Source organism: Lagopus leucura, unplaced genomic scaffold (assembly GCF_019238085.1).
Source record: "Lagopus leucura isolate 7727_CA_CO unplaced genomic scaffold, USGS_WTPT01 Super-Scaffold_100012, whole genome shotgun sequence".
NCBI lineage: Eukaryota > Metazoa > Chordata > Aves > Galliformes > Phasianidae > Lagopus > Lagopus leucura.
In genome coordinates, this window is record NW_024962267.1 from 20,879,203 (window position 1) to 20,898,628 (window position 19,426).

Here is a 19,426-nt window from a genome sequence, read left to right on the forward strand (position 1 = left end):
AACTACCCACAAGTGAAATGGTTGTCTGCCTTCTAACGTGAGAATACCCTTTAAAGGAGCCAGTGGGCACACATACCTGTTTGGAAACACACTGTCTTCTTGCACATCTTTCTTCTCTCTGTCTCCACTCCTCCTCTAACCAGAGCAAACCACCTCCTCTCCCCTCCTACCTGCTCCGGCTTCTTTCTTTCCCTGCCTCTGGGAGAGGCAAGAGGTAACAGCATGCAGGTGGCATGCCTGGAACCGCATGCTTGTCCTTTCCCTCCCTATGGGGTGAGGCTGCCCCTTGCCCACAACAGCCCCAGAGCTGAGCTGGGGGTAGGAGCTTTGAGCTGGGGGCCAGAGCTTTGTGAATGGATATTCCCAGGTGTTATGAGCACTGAGAGCATAGGTGGGGTGGGAGATGGAGGCTGCAGCACTTAGAGACCCATAACAAAATGTGGGATGCATGCGAGTGTCCCCCTTTGATGCAAAGTTCACCCCCGTGTCAGGGCAGCATGAAAAAGGAAAAAAAAGTATTTATGATTGTAGAAGAGCCTCTGGTGGCCACCATGCACATTGCACGGTGACCTGGGGCACTGTGCTGTGTAGGGACGGCTCTGCACATCCCATCCACTCCTTTGTTCTTTTCCCTTTGCAGGGCAGCAAGGGAGAAGCAGGACCAGCAGGTCCCCCAGGAGAGACTGGCTTGGCTGGCCTCCCTGGGCCAGTTGGACCCCGAGGGCAGCCAGGGCCCCCAGGGCCCCCAGGTCCACCAGGGCCGGGGTACGAGGCTGGATTTGTAAGTGCTTTCATGGGGATGGTGGCAGTGCTTGCAGGGTGAGGGGGGCAGGCACGGCTCAGCCCCTTCTCCTGTCGCAGGGTGACATGGAGGGCTCTGGGCTGCCACTTGCCACCGGCTCCCCTGGACCACGTGGCCCCAGTGGACCACAGGTAGCTTCTGTTGCACTCCATCCCTCCCTCATCTGGTTTGTACTGTGTAGCCGCTGTGTGCTCATGTCCCCTCATCCTCGTGGCTTCCACAGGGTGTGCCAGGACTACCGGGGATCAAGGGCGAGGCGGGCAGCCTCGGGCAGCCTGGCCCTCCAGGCCCAAAGGTAGGAGTGGGATGCTGGGAGAGACGGGGTGGGTGAGACGTGTCTCACACCAGTGCTGTGCCTGTGCCTCACATTGTCCTGATGCTCTTGCAGGGGGATGCTGGTGTGCCTGGCGTAGATGGCCGCCCTGGCCTGGAGGGCTTCCCTGGACCGCAGGTAGGAGCCACAGCCCCATCCCTGCCCCAAACCCTGCTCCTCGCTCCAGACACGGATGCTGCTTTCGTCCCAGTCCCCATCAGTTTGTGGATACCTCCATGCTTCCAGCGTCACCCCAAGCACTTTATAGGACCAGGGCCTTCCCTATACTCACCCATGCCTCCATTCCCTCGCAGGGTCCGAAAGGCAACCGTGGCAGCCCTGGTGAGAAGGTGGGTGTGGGCTGGGCAATGCTGGGATGTGAGTGGGGCCCCTTGGTGGCAGCTGGGTCTGACAACTTGTGTCCTGCAGGGTGAGCGAGGCCAAGATGGCGTGGGGCTGCCAGGCCCCCCTGGCCCACCGGGTCCCCCCGGACAGGTCATCTACATCTCAAGTGAGGATGTAAGTAATGGCTTCTGGCTCCGTCGGGTTGGTGCCTGAGTACTGTGCTATTCCCATGCTGGGGGGAGATGAAGCTGGGGGTAAAAGGGCCTGTCCTGCCCTTGTTACATGGAAAGAACAGGGGACGTCTGCTGTAGCTCTGTGTGCTGCAGGCTGGCCTCCAGAGCAAAGATTCCATTAAAAAAAAACGTTTTGACTGTTTTTCCAGAGGCCTTTGGCAGCTCTGCCGGGCCCAGAGGTAGGTGCCTCTCCACAGCCATACCTCCCCTATCCGTACCTTGGCAGTGCTCGTGGACAGCCACCTCTTTGCTCACTGTGTGCTCTTCCTGCAGGGCAGACCAGGACATGCTGGTTTCCCGGTGAGTGTCTGGGTGCCAGCAGTGGGGCAGCCCCTGGGTACCAGCTGGCAGCTGATGTGGGCTCTGCTCCTCTGCATAGGGCCCAGTGGGACCGAAGGGGGATCCAGGATCGCCAGGCATCCAAGGTGCACCAGGGATGAAGGTAGCAGCTTCTGGTCATTCTTCTGGCTGGTGCCAGCCCTACGATACTGGGTGTGTGCTCCATTTGTATGCCTCTTGCAGGGAGAGAAGGGAGAGCCTGGCGTCATCATCAGCCCGGATGGGACCATTGTTGCTGCCAACATGAAAGGACAGAAGGTGAGTGCACCATGCTGGAGCACGGTGCTGCTTGTGGTGCTGCCGTCCTGATGCTGATGACATTTCCTTGTCTGACATTTCCACAGGGGGAGCCTGGGCTGCAAGGACCGATGGGCCCATCTGTAAGTCAGCATCGCTACCCTCCTTGTGCCCGTGGAGGGATGGGGCTTCTCTGGTGCACTGAACATTCCTGTCCTCTCTCTCCTCCCTCCAGGGCCCCCATGGGCGAGCAGGAATGAAGGGAGAAATCGGCTTTCCAGGCAGACCTGTAAGACCCATTCTTGGTTTGTTTTCTATCCCTGCCTCTGCCTCTGGGCCACTGCCTCCTCCTTGGTACTCCCACAGCATGCCCTCCTGACCCCAAACCATTGTGTCCGCATGGGATGGTGGAAATGGAAGCAGTGCTGGGGAGGGAACGCAAGGGCAGGAACACCAGCTCTGTCCTTTGTACCATGACATGGGGACAGGAGTGAAGCTGATGTTGTGCTTCTCCTCAGGGACGTCCTGGCATGAATGGGCTGAAGGGCGAGAAGGGCGACCCAGTGGACATCGGTGGTATGCTGAGCTTGCGGGTGAGTGCAGCTGCATGGAAGGGAGGACAGGGGACCGAAGGGTCCTGCATCCCTTTGGCACAGGGCCCAGTCCTCTATGGGAACCTGTCCAGGACCCTGATGCATCTTCTCTCTTCCTCCAGGGTCCTCCTGGCCCCCCAGGTCCCCCCGGCCCTCCCGGGCCACCTGGCAGTGTGGTCTATGACAGTAACAATGTGAGTAGTGCTGCGGTCCTCTCGGTGCTTGGTGGGGTTGGAGAGGGCACCCCAGTGCTGTCTGACAGAGCTGGCATGTGGGCTGGCACCAGCAGCTGCTCTCTGTGTCCCTGCAGGGCTTCAGTGATGCCAGCCGTCCCGCCTTCCCAGGTAAGGGGAGTTTTGCACCCCAGCAGCTCCTGGCAGCCTGGGGGATCCCAGCCAAGGGTGCCTCTGTTGGAGTGGTGGCCGTGGGGCTGCACCTCTGAGATGGTATCACCCATGTGCTCCCCACAGGTTTTCACCAGTTTCCAGGTCAAAAGGGAGAGAAAGGAGATGTGGGTGCCCCGGGGCCCCCAGGTGAGTGGCACATCCCCATGGACAGAGGTGAGTGGTGGCTGCTCTGTGTTCACAATCTCTCTCCCTCCCCCCAGGCCAGTTCCCCTACGACCTGAGCCGGTTCAGTGCCAGCCTGCGGGTAAGTTCTGCATCATGGGGATGTCCTCAATACGTGGCCTGGTGCCATCTGGGGCTGTAGGGTGCACCCAACTGCTTGTCCTAAGGGCACGCTGTACCACAGGGTGACAAGGGAGAGGCGGGTCCCAAAGGAGAGAAGGGCGAGCCAGGTGGTTCCACACTCTATGGCCCCAGTGTCACTGGGCCACCAGGGCCCCAGGGCTACCCAGGTCCACCGGTGAGTACTGCACACCTTGCCATGAATACCCCACACCCTGATGGTGAGTACCCCATCGTACGAGGGGCAGCAAGGCTCTGGGTGCTGGGGCTGTGCCTTTGTTTCAGGGATGCTCTTTCACCCTATCCAGGGTCCCAAAGGGGACAGCATTGTTGGGCCACCGGGGCCTCCTGGACCACAGGGACCCCCTGGCATTGGCTACGAAGGGCGGCAAGGCCCCCCAGGCCCTCCCGGCCCCCCTGGGCCGCCCTCTTTCCCAGGTCCCCACAGACAAGGTGAGTTGCTGCCCTGTGTCTCTGCCTGCTCTCCGACACAGGACATCAAGCCATCTCACTCTCCTTCCACCCAGCGATCAGCATCCCCGGCCCCCCTGGACCACCAGGCCCCCCTGGGCCACCAGGCACCAGCGGGACATCTCTGGGGGTGAGTTGGGGCTGGGATGGGTTGAAGGTGTCACCATGTCCCCACGCCGAGGCTAAGCCTTGTCTCTGTATGCCTGCAGCTGCGTGCCATGCCCACGTACCAGGCGATGCTGAGTGCTGCACACGAGCTGCCTGAGGGAGGACTCATCTTCCTGACCGACCGGCAGGAGCTCTACGTGCGCCTGCGTGGGGGCTTCCGCAGAGTGCTGGTGAGTGGGGACAGGTGGCACTAGGCTGCTCCAGCTGGGGTTTGGTGCCATCCTTCTGGAGATGCTCTTGGGGAGGGAAGAGCAGCTCTGCTCTCACACACTGTGTCCTTGCAGCTGGAGGAGCACACCCTGGTCCCCAGCTCGGCACTGGTGAGTCCCATCCCTGTCACCTGCATGTCCCCTGCACAGATTTGGGCAGCCCTGAGCGCTCTCTCCCTTTTGCTTCAGGACAATGAGGTATACGACAAGCTGCCCAGCATTCACTACGGAGGGGCCCAGCAACCCGTGCATCCCCTGCGCAACCACAACCCCCCGCCCACTGCCCGGCCCTGGCGTGGGGATGAGGTGGTGGCCAACCAGCACCGCCTGCCCCAGCCACCCCTGCTGCAGCAGCACGAGCTCCTCAACAGCTATTACATCCACCGCTGGCCGGATCCAGCCCCCGTGGCTGCCCACGTGCACCAGGACTTCCAGCCTGCTGTGAGTGCCGCCGGTCCCTGCCCTGGGTAGGGAGATGGTGTGGGGTATGACGTGTCCCTAGCATTGCTCATGTCCTTTGCAGCTGCACCTGGTGGCCCTGAACACCCCACTGAGCGGCGGCATGCGTGGCATTCGTGGCGCTGACTTCCAGTGCTTCCAGCAAGCCCGGCAGGTCGGGCTGGCCGGCACCTTCCGTGCCTTCCTCTCCTCCCGCCTGCAGGACCTGTACAGCATCGTGCGCAGGGCTGACCGCACCTCTGTGCCCATCGTCAACCTCCGGGTACGGCCCCAGCCCCTTCACTGTTGCGTGTCCCTCCGTGTGGCACCCAGAGCTGCCATCGGACCGCTTGGCAGGAATGGTGACTGCAGAGCATCCCCTGCTTGGGGCTGCTGGGAGCCACAGGTCCGAGTTCTGGAGATGCAAACTCTTGGGTTGGGCTGATCCCCATTTCTGCCCCCAGGACGAGGTGCTTTTCAGTAACTGGGAGGCCCTCTTCACCGGCAGCGAGGCGCCACTGAGGGCTGGAGCCCGCATCCTCTCCTTTGATGGCCGGGACATCCTGCAGGACTCGGCATGGTGAGTGCAGGGCCTCTGTGCCTGCCAGGGTGCAGGATGTGCCTGTTGCAGGCAGAGAGGGGACGGGGTTGGAGTGGACACACCAGGTACCTCACACTGCATCCTGTGCTGACCACCCCTGAGCATTGGGTATTGCATGCTGCATCCTGCCCTGGCCATCCCTGCAGGGAGGATGGCTGGGGACTGGATCCCATCACAGCAACCTCACATTGCTGTGTCTTTCAGGCCACAGAAGAGCATCTGGCATGGTTCGGATGCCAAGGGCCGTCGCCTGCCTGAGAGCTACTGTGAGGCATGGCGGACGGACGAGCGTGATACCAGCGGGCAGGCTTCCTCGCTGAGCTCAGGCAAGCTCCTGGAGCAGTCAGCCAGCAGCTGTCAGCATGCCTTTGTCGTCCTCTGCATTGAGAACAGCTTCATGACTGCCGCCAAAAAATGACGCTGCTCTCTGAGCACTGCACACCTCCTTGGGGAGGTTCTGCTCCCCGCCACGCTCCTGCCTTCACCCCACTGGGTTTCTTCTCCCCCAGACCTAAAGCCAAAGAGTATCGCCATTGCCACTGCTCTGGCCTGGAGGGGGCTCACCCCTATCCCTGAGGATCTGGGCAGCCGTGGGCTGGCTGCCTTCTTCCTCCTGTACCTCTGGTTCCACTTCTTTTCTAACCCCTTGTGTTTAACCACTTCAGCCATACCCTTGTGTCAGCCACCCGCTCCTCCTCCCTGCTCAAATACTCACCAGGGGAGGCTGGGTGGGGAAGGATGCTCCGCAGAGAGGTTTTGGAGATGCTGTGCAGTCACCTGCTGGAAAGCCCTGCTCTGTCCTGGCCAGGAGCTCAAGGCCAGCCCCAAATTCACATTGCAAGGGCTGTGGTATCTCCAGCCCACCGAAGGAGAACCCCAGCTGTCCCCTCCTAGGTGAGGGACCGTCCCGTGGCAGTGGTGGGGTTCCCCAGTGCCCTGGTCCTCTGCAGTCTCCGTCCTCCCCAGGTAAGACCCATCCCACCCAGCCCTGCACCTCCTCTCCATCACCCATCCCTCGCTGGGCACAAGGTGAGCCCTGGGTTCTGGTCCCCATACCCGCCCCAAAGGCCCCGCTCCATTTCTGCCTACCCCGGTATTAGGGTCAGGCTTCCAGCCCTCTGTGTGTTCCCTGCCCCAGGTGCTTTCAGCACAACTCAGTGGGGACCTCTGAGGGCGGTGGGGCAGCCCCACAGCTGGAGCAGGAGTGGGGTGGCCCGGCATACCCTTGGCATGTGTTTACGTGCGTTTGCGTGTGTGTGCATGTTGACCACATGTGGTTCCTAGGCCAGACACCGCCAGCACCTGCTGGGCCACCGCTATTGTGCCCCAGGGGCCACGGCGGAGCAAAGACATTTGCATTGGTGTGGGCATATCCAAGGTGCTAAAAAAAAAAGAAGAAAAGGAAAAAAAAAGATAAATCTGTAACTAGCTTTTTATTATTTTATGGAAATTATTACCATAAAAGCTGTGCGAGTCACACGGCCTCTATTTCTTACAGTCTACTGTATTTTGTGTAATTAATGCAATTTAAAGCCTGTGGATCTTTATATTTTTTGTCTGTTGTGTCCCATAAACCATTTTCTAAAGGCACTGAATAAAGAAACGTTATCCTCTTGTAGCCTGGCTCCGCACAGCTCTGCAGGACAATGGGGGTACCCCTTGTGTGGTACCCTTTGGTGCTGCAACGGGCATCCTGCCTCTGCTGGGTATGTTTGGGCCCCAAGCAGGGGGTGGAAGATGACCCTGGGGGCTGGGTGCTAGCTGTGTACTGCCAGCATCTTGCTGGTCACGGGGTGGCTGGGGCAGAAAGCTCAGCACTGTCAGAAAGATGGGAGGTGGGAGCATATGCTGGCGGTGACACTCGTTGGTTGAGCCAAAGTTGACTGAGCCGTGCCAAAGGAGCCTGTCCATCCTGCCATCCTGTCTCACTGGGTGCTGGCACTCAGGCTTCCATGGTAGCTGCCTCTGGGCTCTTCTCCTGCACTTGGCCCTCAGTGGGGATCAGCTCTGGTGGCTGCGCACGGCGGCTGTGCCGGACGACCATCACCACCGCCATCAGCAGGTAGACCAGTGCCAGCAGTGAAAAGTAGCCAAAGTAGACGTAGAACTGCAAGAGAGTGGTTCTGCAGCCAGCCCTGTGCCACAACGGGAACCCGTCCTCCTTGGTGCTCCCCAGCCCCGTCCTACCTGGGGGTGCACAGAGAGGCCCAAGCCCCTCTTGTCAGCCACAATGATGGTGATGACGGTCTTCAGCACGGTGCCGAAGAATGTGTTGACCCCGAAGACGAGGGCACAGAGCTCTTTGGATAAGGAGGTAGCTATCTGGAAGCTGAGAGATGAGGAGGGGTTGAGCACCAGCCCCACCAGCACCCCACACAAACACCCTAAAGCCCTCCCAACGAGGGCTGGGAGTACCACGCACATGGCGATGGGAACCAGAAACTGGTAGGAGCCACGGAAGAGGACATAGGCTGTGTAGCAGACCCAGATGTTTCCAGTGGTGTTCATGAGTAGCAGCAGCCCCGCCTGTATGGCTGTCACCACCCCAATCACCAGCGCCGACCACAGCGCCCAGCGGATCTTCAAGTAGCCAGCTGCGAAGGAGGCGATGGCTCCTGTGCAAGGGGACACAGGGAACGCCGTCAACACTTCGCCATTGCACCATGCTGCTCCACCATGTGCTCAAAGCCTGGTGCCATCCCACCCCACACAAAGCATCGTGAAGACCCCGTCCCCAGGGCACGCAACAGGATGAGGACGCCCCACTCACGTACCCAGCAGCGTGGAGGCGGCGTCCACCCCACCGTTGTACACCCGCCGGTTTTCCCTGGCCGGGTAGATGTCGTTCCAAAGGATCTGCACGTAGTACAGCACCAGGTAGTAGCCGGCTGAGTTGAAGATCCACCAGAAGGACCAGAGCTGGAGCCGGGACTGCTTGGCCAACGTGCACACCTCCCGCAGCATGCGGCACAGCGCGGCTTGGCGCCAGCCCCCCATCTTTCCCTTCCCGCCGTCTGCCTTGTCCCCACTGTCCATCTTGTCCCCACCGGCCATCTTATCCAGCTCAGTGGGTGCAGCACCATTGCAGGCCGCCTCGGCCCTGTTGAAGAAGAGGCTGCGCTTGGGCCGCTCCAGGAAGAGGGTGAGGAGCAGGCCGAAGGTGACGAAGCCCAACGAGACGTAGTTGAGGGTGAGGAAGGAAATGCTGCCGAGCGTGATGCAGAGCTGCCCCAGCACCGAGCTGGTGAAGACGCCCAGGAGGACAGAGGAGCGGGAGTAGCTGGCCATGCGCTGGTAGCGGGATGGGGCGACGAGGGAGAAGATGTAGGAGGAGTAGGCGATGCGTGCGGCCATGGTGACACCGTAGAAAAACTCCATCAGCTGCATGGCCAAAACGGAGGTGCCCAGCACCAGCAGAAGCCAGATGGAGATGTGGCTCAGGCTCTGCAGCACCAGCACCGGCTTGTAGCACAGGTAGTCGGTCAGCAGGAAGATGGGCACCAGCACCGCCATGTAGGAGTACGTCAGCACCGGCATGATCTCGTTAGTCACCTGCCATGTGTGGGGGAAGGCCGAGTGCTGTGTGACCAGCCTGGGGCGGAATTCAGCCCTGCGTGCTCAGTCCAGCTGAGCCCTGACCCCCTCCTGCGCTGGGAACGCGGCGTTCCCATGGAGGCTGGGAGCGGGGTCAGCAGTGCTTAGCAGGGGAGATCCTGCCTAACCCTCTCACTACCGGCAGCCCCAGCCACGCACCCCCACCTCCCCTGTCCCCAGTAGCACAAAGCAAGCTCAGCCTTCCATCCCACCAAGAACCCCCCGCACCCCAACAACGGCTTCCAGGCCTATGGGGGATAGCAGCTACCCTACCCCATGCTCCCTGGTGCTGGCACCCGTGCTGGGAGGTGCACAGCTCAAGCCCTGGTGCCAGTGGCTGAAAGGAACGCGCCGAGGCGGGGATACACACATCTCACCTCCACCCTCGTGAAGTTCTTGTCGGGTCCCAGCAAGTAGGGCGTGATGAAGCTCTCCCCAGGCCGGATCTGCGTCATGAAGCCATAGAAGCACAGGTAGAAGACCTGCAGCTTCCAGCGCTGCTCCGGCGCTGTCTCCACGGGCGGCTTCTTGCCCTCGTCCCGCTGGGGCATGGCGGCAGTGCTGCGCTGGGACAGGGGCTCACGCCTGGGCACCGTCATCTACGCGGGTGCCGCTGTGCCGGGCTGCTGTGCTTTGGCTGCCGGCGCTCCCCAGCGCATCGCTGCTGCAGCTTCTGGGGGAAGAGAGCAGAGTTTGGCACGGCATCAAACTCCTCCAGAACAGCAACACAAATAAACCACTAACGTTTCTCCCCAGGAGATGTTCTTGCAACAATGTGAGCCCACGGAGATCAAAAAGAGCTTTACTTTGCCAAAGGGGGCCCTCCGTTTCAGGCGGTGTTTTCAAAGCATGCCTCAAGATCCTACGGATGCACTGTGGTGGGGCTGTCCATCCCCCCACCCACCGCACTGCCGCCTGTTTTAAAGGCAGGGGAGTTTTGCCCCCTGCCCAAAGCAATTTTGCCCTTTGAGTGCATTTTCACAGGGGCTAGGCCATGGGATTTTAGAGGACCCAAAGATAATGGCATCACCTAAAGCTGTGCCAGAGTGTTACGCTCAAGCAGCAACAGTCAGGGAGAGGAGAGAAGTGCACTGAACTGCCACGAGATTCACGGTCTGCTGGAGGATTAATGTCCAAATCCCTGAACTTGGCACCGTGACTGATTAGCAGTCATGGGATGGGATGGGGAAGGCACAGACCCCCGATGACTACACAGGCTTTCAGAAAGCACTTCCAGGAGCTGCTTTTCTGCCTATGCTGTCATGTATTAGGGTTCGCCCTGTTTACTATCTTCATTCATGGTCTGGACAAGGAGATTGAGCACATCGTCGGTAAGTTTGTAGATGACATCAAGTTGTTGGGAAGAGTCAATCTACGTATGGGTAGGAAGGCCCTACAGAGGGATCTGGACAGGCTGGACCACTGGGCCAATGGAATGAGCTTCAACAAGACTGAGTGTCAGGTCCTGCACTGCAGTCACAGCAATCCCATGCATCGCTACAGGAGCAGGGTCTGGAGCACAAGTCCTGTGGGGAGCAGCTGAGGGAACTGGGATTGTTCAGTTAGGGGAGAACTCGTCACTCTCTACAGCTGCCTGAAAGGAGGTTGTGGTGAGGTGGGGGCTGGCCTCTTCTCACAGGTAACAGCGATAGAGCAAGAGGGAATGGCCTTAAGCTGGGCCAGGACAGTAGGAAATCTTTAGAAGGTGTTGTGAGGCATTGGAACAGGCTGCCCAGGGGGTCACCATCCCTGCATGCATTCAAGAAACACAGAGATGTGGCACCGAGGAACATGGTGGAATGGGGTTGGTGGTTGGACTAGATGATCTTAGTGGTCTTCTCCTATTTTAATGATTCTACGACTGCAGACCCCATGCAGAAATCCCTTTGCTCCATTTCACGCAACCCCACAGCTGCCAATGTCCACATTCACAAAGTTCCCTATCCCTGCCTGCATCTGTCTTCCCAGACATGAGGCTCTTGGATGCCTTTCCCCTTCCAGTTGGCATTTCAAAGCCATACGAGGGAGGCCACGTGCAAAACAGAGAAAGAAAAGGGGTCTGCAGCTCTGCGGAGGAATGAAGCTCCCTCCCTTCCTCACTGTCGCAGCGAACGCCCCATGCCCCGCTGTCCTCCCAGCACTCCTCCCTACCCGGCAGTGCTCGCCAAGCTCCACGTGTGCGCAGGAATCCGTGCCACCGGGACCAAGGTCTACAAATCCCGTGACCCGCTCAGCGCACGGCTCCGCCACGCCGTTCCTAAGCCCTATCCCCAAATAACCGCAAGTTCACGGCCAGCGCCGGCCCGCGCGGATTCGTCCCCACGGAGGGGTCCTGCCATCGGGCTGTCAAACGGCAGCCCTATGGAAAGCCTTATGGGATGCAAAGGGCTTCTTCGTGCGGGGCTCCGGGCGAGACGCAGGCACGCGTGAGGAGGGCAGCACGGCGGCTGTGACCTTGAGGAAGGGCCGAGGGCGGCCAAACGGCAGCACAGCGACCCGTAGAGCCCGGCCCGCCTGCGGGGATGCCCGTCCCACGACGGGGACAAGCGCTTCGGGGGCTGCGGTGGGAAGGGGCCCAGCCGGCAGGGAGGGGTGGGATGCACGACCGACTGGAGTAACCTCCCCACAAACTGCCCCCCCCCCTCCCCCAAAATACACCGCCTGAAGGGCATCTCTCAGCCCCCCATCTCCGGAGCCGAAGGACGGGTGCGCCTCCAGCGCCAGGTCTGAGATGCACGTGGGAGAGGAGTGAAGTGCGCGGTGCCCGGATCCCCGCACGCCGCATCCCTCGCATCCTCGGTACCGCGGCTCCCTGCATCCCAGTGCCCCCCTGGTTCCCGGCCGTACCTGCGCGGGGGCGGGCATAGGGACGCGGGCGACCCCGCTGCCGCCGAAGCGGGATGAAGACGAAGAGGAGTAGAACGAAAGTGGGGGGGGGAAGGGGTGGAAGGAGGGAAGAGCCGGGGTAACCCGGGAAATGTAGTCTCATCCCATGTGCGCGGGGGTAAGGAGACTACAGCCCCCACAGTGCTGCGGGCGGAAGGAAGAGGAGGAGACAGAGCAGGAGGAGGAGGAGGAGGAGGAGGAGGAAGGGCGCGCTGCCCGGAAGGGCCAGCCCCAGCCGGGTTCCTTCGTCGGCTTGCAGCCCCTTAGACCTCTGCCTGCGGATCCTCCCGGCGTCCGTGCGTCGCGCACCTCTCCGGGCTTCTCGGGGCCAGGCCGCAAGTGCCGGTGGTTCCTCGCTCTGTGCCACCGAGCCGCAGCAGCGCCGTGTTCCGTTGCGTCCCCGCTGCTGTCCCGCCCCCCCCCGCTGCACTCCAGGGGCGATGGGAGCACTTTCGACGTCCCGGCGGGGATATCCATCACTCCATAAATAGCGCAGAAAGCCACAAACGGGCATCAACTCCGAATGCTCCGCCCCATCCATCCCCTTGCCCGCAGCGTGGGCCGGGCTGCGCGTGTCCACCTCCGCCCCCGGCAGTCACTGTGCCAGAAGCGATGCGACCCGACAGCCCTCGGCTGCTCCGATGAAATATTCATAGCCCCGCGCCCGCCTGGCGGAGGTCCCAACCCGGGGCTTTCTGCTCCATAACGCCTCACGCACGCAGCCCCGGCGGGCAGAACTCTGTTTCCCCCGCTGCAGGGGAGTCCCGTCGATCGCCACAAGTCCGCATTTATTTTGTTTCTGTATTTTTCCTCCTTATCTCAGACAAACAATCGGAGCCCGAAGGTGTTGTTCGGGTGCGGGACACAGAGGGTGGATGCAGCCTGGGTGCGCACAGGATTCGCCGGGGGATTCTCGTTTTGCCCCCGTTCCATTCAAAGAGAGGCCCTGCGGGCTCGTTGCTTATTTATAGGGGTCAGGACCTTCCAATATGTCCTACAGCATCTCGGTGCGGACTGGGGGCGCTGCCGGGTGCTGCTTGCACCCGCTGGGACCCCCGAAGCACCTCCCGGCCCCACGCCCTAGCAGCTGCGTCTCGGTGCCACCGCGCTGCCACCGCCCGCCCCAAAGGTCCTTCCCGCTTGGGACGGCGCACCCCCAATCGCACCGCCGGGCTGTGGCAGGGGTCCCCGAAAACCAAGGGCTGTCACCCCGCGGTGTTGCCGGTGGCGGTCCCCAGGTGCTGCAGGCGGCAACGGGAGGATGAGGGTGAGGATGAGGACGGGGTGGGCTCAGCTCGGCGGGGTGGGCAGGGCCTGCGGGGCCGGGCAGGACGTACAGCTCCGGCTGCCGCCGCCTCGGAGCCAGCCCCGCCGCGCCCTGCCGCCTCCCCCTCCGCCCCCGGCCTCCCCTCCGCGCTCTGCCCCTCTCCTTCCTCCCCGACCCCCTGCCCCTGCCCCGTCCTTCCGCGCCTTTGCAGAGCCGTCCGCCCATCAGAGGCAGGTAGGATTTTTCTTTCCCGGGACTTTATTCTCTTTGGGAGGGTCCGGGCGCGTTTCCCCCGGCGAGGCAGGGAGGGAGGGAGAGGCAGCCCCCAGAGCTGTTCACGCCCTGCTGTGCCTCTCCCGGGGCCGTGCCACCTCCTGCACTGCTAGGAATTTGGTGTCCCTGTTCCCATCCAGGCATGGGATCCCATCCCTGCTTGGATGGTGACAGAGAGACCAGAAGCGCTGCCCCTGTGTCCCCATCCCCAAGCTGCACGGGTGGGAGCAGCTCAGGCCCTGAGATGAGTGATGGCAGGGATGTGGCATGGGTGGGTGAGCCTTGGGCACTGCCTTTGGGGTGCGAGCTCCTGCAGGGTCCTGCATGCGCCATGTGCCGCATCACTGGTGGTGTCTGAGCCCTTTATCTCTGGCCCTCCTAGCACCCACCAAGCAAACTCATGGCTGCACCCACAGCCAGGTGAATGTCCCCCCATCCTCAGTGACCGCAGGCGAGGGAAGCCCTGGTACTTTGGAGCCCGTGTCTCCAAGCATTCAATCATCCTGCTTCCTACCGTGGCTGCAGCACTGCGGAGCATCCCCACCCTAGCACAGTTAATGCATGGCCCCCCGGGAATGGCGCAGAGCGCTGCGTTGCGGTGCATCCCCTCTGGCCCTGGGTTGGGCAGGGGTCCCCTCGGGCATGGGCAGCAGCACCCCATGCAGAGCTGTGCCTGGCTGTAGCCCTAGGGATGGGAGGTGAGGAACGCTCCCAGAATCTCATCCACGCTTTCTAGGATTGTTTCCATTGCAGCCTTTGGGCGGATGCGATGGGAAAATCCATTTCCAACCTGTTTTTATATTGTGAAGGTGCAGCTCTGATGCATGATACAGAGCTGTCCCTAGCAGGTGCCAAAACGGGTGCCAAAACCTGTGCCACTGGAGTGGGTTGGAAGATGCTCGGCTTTCAGGGCTTGTGTCAGGGGCCTCCAGCCCAGATCTGTCTGGTGACTGTGCATGGGTACCCCAGCTTCTGTCTCTGGGCTGTGCAAAGGATGCGGGAGAGCATGGGCACATTTTGGAGCTGAAGCGTGCTCCCACCAGCACAGTAGCTGTGCCCTCAGTGCTGCAGCACCACTGTATGTGTGGATTCCCGTGCTGGCCCTGCAGGAATCTACGGGTGGGGAACAGCAGAGCTTTCTCCCCCCTTCCATCCCTTCACAGAGATCCCCACGGCCATCTATGTGGCCACAAATGGATGTTCTCATCCTTCTTTTATCACGGAAAACTGCTCCTTTAAGGAGCCAGGTGTGTGTGTCACCTCCCGAGGGCAGCAGTGTCCTTACCCCGGTCCCCACCACACCATGGCCACATGGCCAGGATGCGGGCAGCCCCGGTGGCCAGTCAAGCTGGCGGTGACAGCATCCTGGAGTTGTCACCTCCCTGGAAGAGGTTAAGCCCAGAGCCGGGCTCTGGTGTCTTGCTGATGGCTGTTTTGTGTCTGGCTGCGGTAAAAGCTTTTATGCCTTGGCTGGGATTCAGGGGCAGAGGCTGGAGGATGATTCACCCTCCCCAGCCTCCAAGGGGCAAACCTGTGGTGCTGACGTCCGCCAGCGCAAGGTGGCGGCTTCCTGAAAACATACACGCCTGCTGCATTTCGAGGCGCAGCGCCCAACCCTCCTGCAGATGGGAGGGATCCATCCCTCGGGAATGACGGCGGGGGATCCGTGCGGGGATCTGGAGGCGAAGATCTGGACTCTCTACGCATCCGTCTGCAGGGCACCAGCTGCTCCCGGCTGTGCCGCGGATTCTCCCCGTGCCACCAGGTGTGCCACCGCACCGTGCCGTGCTGGGGCCCGGCACCGGGAGGAAGCGGGGAGCACAGGGGAGGCCGATGGGAGCTGCTCCGTGCCCGTCCTGGTGACACTGGTGATGTCTTAACGGGAAGCAGATTGATTGATGGCAAAGTCCCTGTCACTGCACCGCTGGGCTTGAGCCCGGATGGCTTTAAGGTGTTGCAGAGTCAAGCCAGCCCGTTGTGCTCCCAAAATGCTCAAGGTGAGAGCTTTGAGAAGTGGCAGAAGAATTAACTGGATGAAGAATGAACGTGAAAAAAAAATTCTGGAAGAATTTGTAGAAGGATTTGGAAGAATACCCGTGGTGGCAAGGAGCACAAAGGGCTGGCTCTGCTGGAGAAGAAAACAGACTGAGATTTCAGAAAGGGGGGAAGGACCGAAGCTCTACCCTGTCCCTAATTACCGGAAAGGGACGGATAAGCTTCGGCTCAGGCGCAGCGAGGCTGCTCGGCGGTGCGGGGTTGCCACCTAGCGCTGTCGCCGGCTGCAGCAGGGCTGACATCTGGCTGGGTGATGGGCTATGATGAGATGGGAGCTGCCCACGTTACCTGCATCTCTGCAGCCTGGAGGAAATGTGTTCTAAACCGAAATTTGCCTATTTTTTATGTGTTTCTGGGACAATTGCTCTCATTCAGCTTCATTGCCAGCATCCCTGTGCTCAGGATTTGGTTTGACTTGATGGTCTTAGAGGTCTTTTCCAGCCTAAATGATTCTGTGATTCCATGAATCCATGTGGCTGCCCCATCCCTGCAGGCATTCAAGGCCGGTCTGGATGTGGCTCTGGGCAGCCTGGTCTGCTGGTTGGTGACCTGCACATAGCAGGGGAATTGAAACTAGATGAGCATTGTGGCTCTTTTCATCCCAGGCTGTTCTATGATTCCATGAATTGCCACAGAGTTTTCAGTGTGAAATGATTCCAACTGGACCCAACCTGGCATCACCCTGCTCAGAGCAGGGCTCAGAGGTGCTCACAGCCCAAATCACCCCATGACTCTGTTCTTTGTCCAAACGCAGGAACAGTTCGCTGCTTAAAGACATGAAGGCAACATTTTGGGGAGTTGTAGGGAAGAGAGCCCAGAACACGTCTGAAACAAAGGCATTCCCCGGGAAGGTGCTATTCCACGGGACCACAGTGTTTGGTGACTGCTGCACGCAGCACACCTTGAGTCAGGCAGACAGCTTGGGAAGCCGCGGTGCCAACACCAAGCAGGCACACTGCTGACATTTCTGACATCTGTCAGCTCTGGGGAAGATGCGGCTGTTTTGGACGCTTGGTGGCTCTGGGGGCAGGCTGCACCTCTGAGGCAGGGCGGAAGGAGCAGTGTGACAAATGTCCCAGCCGAGCTATGATGGATGTGGTGTCTTGTCCCATACTCGATGCTGGGATCATCCCTGTCCCCTGAGCCAGAGCAAATCAGGTTAGTGAGGAATATGAAGCACAGATTTGGTGGCAGTGATCCTCACAGGGTGACCCATAGCTCATCTCCTGCCCCATTCCTCTCCCATGGTATTTCACTATGTGTGGGCTCAGCAGTAGAAGTCTGGCTCCCAAACAAGCAGCATCAGCAGCAGAAAGGATGGAAGGCAAAAAAAAAGGCAGAAGCACCAAGGAGGGATCTGAATTTGTTTTCGGTTCACATTTCTCTGAAAACTGCTGCTGGCCTGAGGAGGGAGGAGGAAGTGAAACATCAAGCATCCCTCTTGCCAACTGCTTTGTCCTCTGAGAGATTAGTTCCCTTCCCTGGCTTACAGGGATTTGTGGCTGCTCCATCTGCTCCAGCCCAGTGGGGCTGTCGGTGTTGGGGAGGGGCCTGGTGGCTGTCCCCACTCCAGGGTTTGCCCCACGGCTTTGCAGCACCCACTGGCACCTTGCTGCTGCAACCCCAACAGTGGGAGCACAATGGTGCCATGGGGTGCTTTACAGAGAGCATGGCCAGCAGGTTGAGGGAGGTGATCCTCCTCTTCTGCTCTGCCCTGGTGAGGCCACCTTTAGAATACTGTGTCCAGGTCTGGGCTCCCCAGTTCAAGGCAGACAGGGAACAGCTGGAGAGAATCCAGCGGTGGGCCACAAAGATGGTTGGGGTCTGGAGCCCCTCCATGAGGACAGGCTGTGGGAGCTGGGGCTGTCCAGCCTGGAGAAATCTGGAATCTTCTTCTCCACAGATATCTAAAACATGGGTGCTTCCTGTGTGACCTGCCTTAGAGAAGGCGCTTTAGCAGGTCTTTGGACTGGGGGATATCCAGAGGTCTCTTCCAGCCCCTATGATTGTGATTCTGTCACAGTGTGGCTCCAGGGACACTGCTCCCAGCCTGACCTCGTGTGTGGCCTTGCATGAGTTTTTGCACCTTGTGGCTTTTATTTTTTATTTTTTTCCCCCCAGAGATTCCTAGCAGAGCTCTGCATTTTACGTTTTTGTTAGCCCTGAGGATGCACATGGCTGCTGGGGGGTCTCAGGGAGGTAGCTGCCTGATAAAACCCCCTCAGCCTTGGAGGAACTAATGGGCGGTGGGGAGGAAAGCATCCTCTGCATGAGGGGCAGGAAACAGGCTTGGTAGGCGGACCCACAGTGCCTGGCAGGGCTCTGGGGGTAAGCTGGGAGTTGTCTGGTTCGTAAGTGCTTTTGTTTCTGGAGGTGAAGGCTCTCCCCTCTCCCGCTCCATCACTCCCATCTCGTCACCAGGCACTGGTGAAGGTGGTGGGTAAGCACAGAGGCTGGAGGTAAACTGGAGGAGAGCTTGTGACAAGTGGGCTCACTGGATTTATAGAGACTGACTGAACTGGGTTTGTGGAAGCGTCGGGGGGGGAGGGGGGGTGACGATGCTGCCAGGGCTGTACCATCCCACTCCCACGTGCTGCAGCACTAATGTGCTGCAGGGGGATGCAGGACATGGAGTGCAGAGCAGGCCAGCACACCGCTGCTCCTGGCACCTCTCCCCATGCCAGTGCATTTCAGCAGGTGCTGGGCTGTACTGGGCTGTGAGGATGCACCCAGCGGGGCCGTGCTTGGGAAGCAGCGGTTTCACTTCCCACTCGGTAGTGAAGCAGAACATTTCAAAGAAGGGAGCTCCAGGGGGTGAGACGTGCCCCCCACCCATTTCCCAGGTGCTGCCCCCCTGCCTTTGCCCCCTGTCCCCCACCCTTCCACCTGGAGCACGGATGGAGGCCACCAGGTGTCAGCTAGGAAGCTTTCTACCTTCCTGTCCTCTTCCCAAATGGACAATGTCTCTGCTCATTAGGCACCTGCCCAGAGGGCAGATGTCAGCTCAGCTCATGTAGCTCATGGCTTTTCTCAGCTCATCGCTGCCGCGGCTCTGACGGCTCCGGAGCGCTCAGTTCCCATCACATCAGGCGGCGGCTGCCTCCCTGCCCGCCCTGCCTGCCCCGCAGCCAAGACACTCACCTTCCTCCCTCAACCTCCCCTCCCCTCCCGAGGAGCAGGGCTCCCAAGGAGGCTTCATTAAGGGCTGGAGGATAATGGGCACCATTGGCACGCATGCGCTCACGTCTTAGTTCCTCGCTGGGCAGCGCCTGGGAGGAGAAGCCATCTCTGCAGCCTGCCAGCCGAGGCTAATGCGTCCCGACAGCTTGTTCACTGGAACATTAAAATCATTGCCTCTGTCTGTGTAAAACACACAGAGAGTCAGATGATGGGAACACAGGTCAGGGAAGGATCGTTCTCTCCCTTTTGTGATCAGCAGTGCCACTGGGAAGCCAAGCAGCAGAACCCAGCAGATCCCCCCCAGTGCTGCTGCGTCTCACCCAATGCAGCTCCTCACAGGCACACAGTAGGACCAGTCCTCTGTGGGAATACACTGCAGCTCAGGTGTTAGGGAGAGCACTGCAATCCTGCTAGAGCACTCCCTGCCAGCTGCACACTGCCTTTTTTTCAAGGTCTTCAGTTTCCCTGGGATCTGCAGCAAAGCATGAGCCTCCCTTGGACCCCATGCACAAAACATAAGCCAAACAAGCAGCAGAAGTGCAAAGTGCTCACAGATGAGGAGAAGTTAACATCAAGCTTAATTGGCTGATTTTTGCTCAGGGCACCTGTGCAGGCAGCTTGTGTTAGTCTTTAAATAGTGGTACTTGCTTACAGTTGGCAGAAGAGGCAGGCTGGGTGCTGGAGCAATGGTCATGGTCATGGTCATGGTCATGGTCATGGTCATGGTCATGGT

At 59.9% G+C, this 19,426-nt stretch overlaps 3 protein-coding genes across 14 annotated transcripts in view; 2 read left to right on the forward strand and 1 right to left on the reverse strand.

Annotated features, from left to right (window-relative positions):
- COL18A1 (collagen type XVIII alpha 1 chain) overlaps positions 1–7,056 on the forward strand; it is a 30,806-nt gene extending 23,750 nt beyond the window's left edge. For both annotated transcript variants that reach the window (XM_042874644.1, XM_042874642.1), the window contains 26 exons: positions 641–781; positions 862–933; positions 1,026–1,097; positions 1,191–1,253; positions 1,430–1,465; positions 1,545–1,634; positions 1,843–1,872; positions 1,967–1,993; positions 2,073–2,135; positions 2,216–2,290; positions 2,377–2,412; positions 2,505–2,558; positions 2,788–2,862; positions 2,985–3,056; positions 3,173–3,206; positions 3,333–3,395; positions 3,470–3,513; positions 3,616–3,729; positions 3,860–4,004; positions 4,079–4,152; positions 4,232–4,360; positions 4,475–4,510; positions 4,589–4,840; positions 4,923–5,120; positions 5,302–5,417; positions 5,643–7,056. In XM_042874644.1, the coding sequence (XP_042730578.1) occupies positions 641–781; positions 862–933; positions 1,026–1,097; positions 1,191–1,253; positions 1,430–1,465; positions 1,545–1,634; positions 1,843–1,872; positions 1,967–1,993; positions 2,073–2,135; positions 2,216–2,290; positions 2,377–2,412; positions 2,505–2,558; positions 2,788–2,862; positions 2,985–3,056; positions 3,173–3,206; positions 3,333–3,395; positions 3,470–3,513; positions 3,616–3,729; positions 3,860–4,004; positions 4,079–4,152; positions 4,232–4,360; positions 4,475–4,510; positions 4,589–4,840; positions 4,923–5,120; positions 5,302–5,417; positions 5,643–5,856 (2,325 nt within the window). In that variant the 3' untranslated portion in view covers positions 5,857–7,056. The remainder of the gene's footprint in view (positions 1–640; positions 782–861; positions 934–1,025; positions 1,098–1,190; positions 1,254–1,429; positions 1,466–1,544; positions 1,635–1,842; positions 1,873–1,966; positions 1,994–2,072; positions 2,136–2,215; positions 2,291–2,376; positions 2,413–2,504; positions 2,559–2,787; positions 2,863–2,984; positions 3,057–3,172; positions 3,207–3,332; positions 3,396–3,469; positions 3,514–3,615; positions 3,730–3,859; positions 4,005–4,078; positions 4,153–4,231; positions 4,361–4,474; positions 4,511–4,588; positions 4,841–4,922; positions 5,121–5,301; positions 5,418–5,642) is intronic.
- On the reverse strand, positions 6,853–12,007 carry SLC19A1 (solute carrier family 19 member 1). 2 transcript variants are annotated; one of them, XM_042874646.1, is made up of 6 exons: positions 11,880–12,007; positions 9,410–9,705; positions 8,213–8,990; positions 7,861–8,053; positions 7,626–7,767; positions 6,853–7,545 (listed from the first exon to the last, which is right to left on the reverse strand). In XM_042874646.1, the coding sequence occupies exons 2-6, from the start codon at positions 9,629–9,631 to the stop codon at positions 7,381–7,383; spliced, it is 1,500 nt and encodes a 499-aa protein (XP_042730580.1). In that variant the 5' UTR covers positions 9,632–9,705; positions 11,880–12,007; the 3' UTR covers positions 6,853–7,380. The 2 variants fall into 2 exon arrangements, with proteins under 2 accessions (XP_042730580.1, XP_042730581.1); XM_042874647.1 differs by lacking the exon at positions 11,880–12,007 and having other exon boundaries at positions 9,410–10,801.
- Positions 12,008–13,339: 1,332 nt separating this feature from the next.
- Positions 13,340–19,426, forward strand: part of PCBP3 (poly(rC) binding protein 3) — a 46,621-nt gene continuing 40,534 nt past the window's right edge. For all 10 annotated transcript variants that reach the window (XM_042874648.1, XM_042874654.1, XM_042874651.1 and 7 more), the window contains exon 1: positions 13,340–13,419. The gene's annotated coding sequence lies outside the window, so the exon portion shown is untranslated. The remainder of the gene's footprint in view (positions 13,420–19,426) is intronic.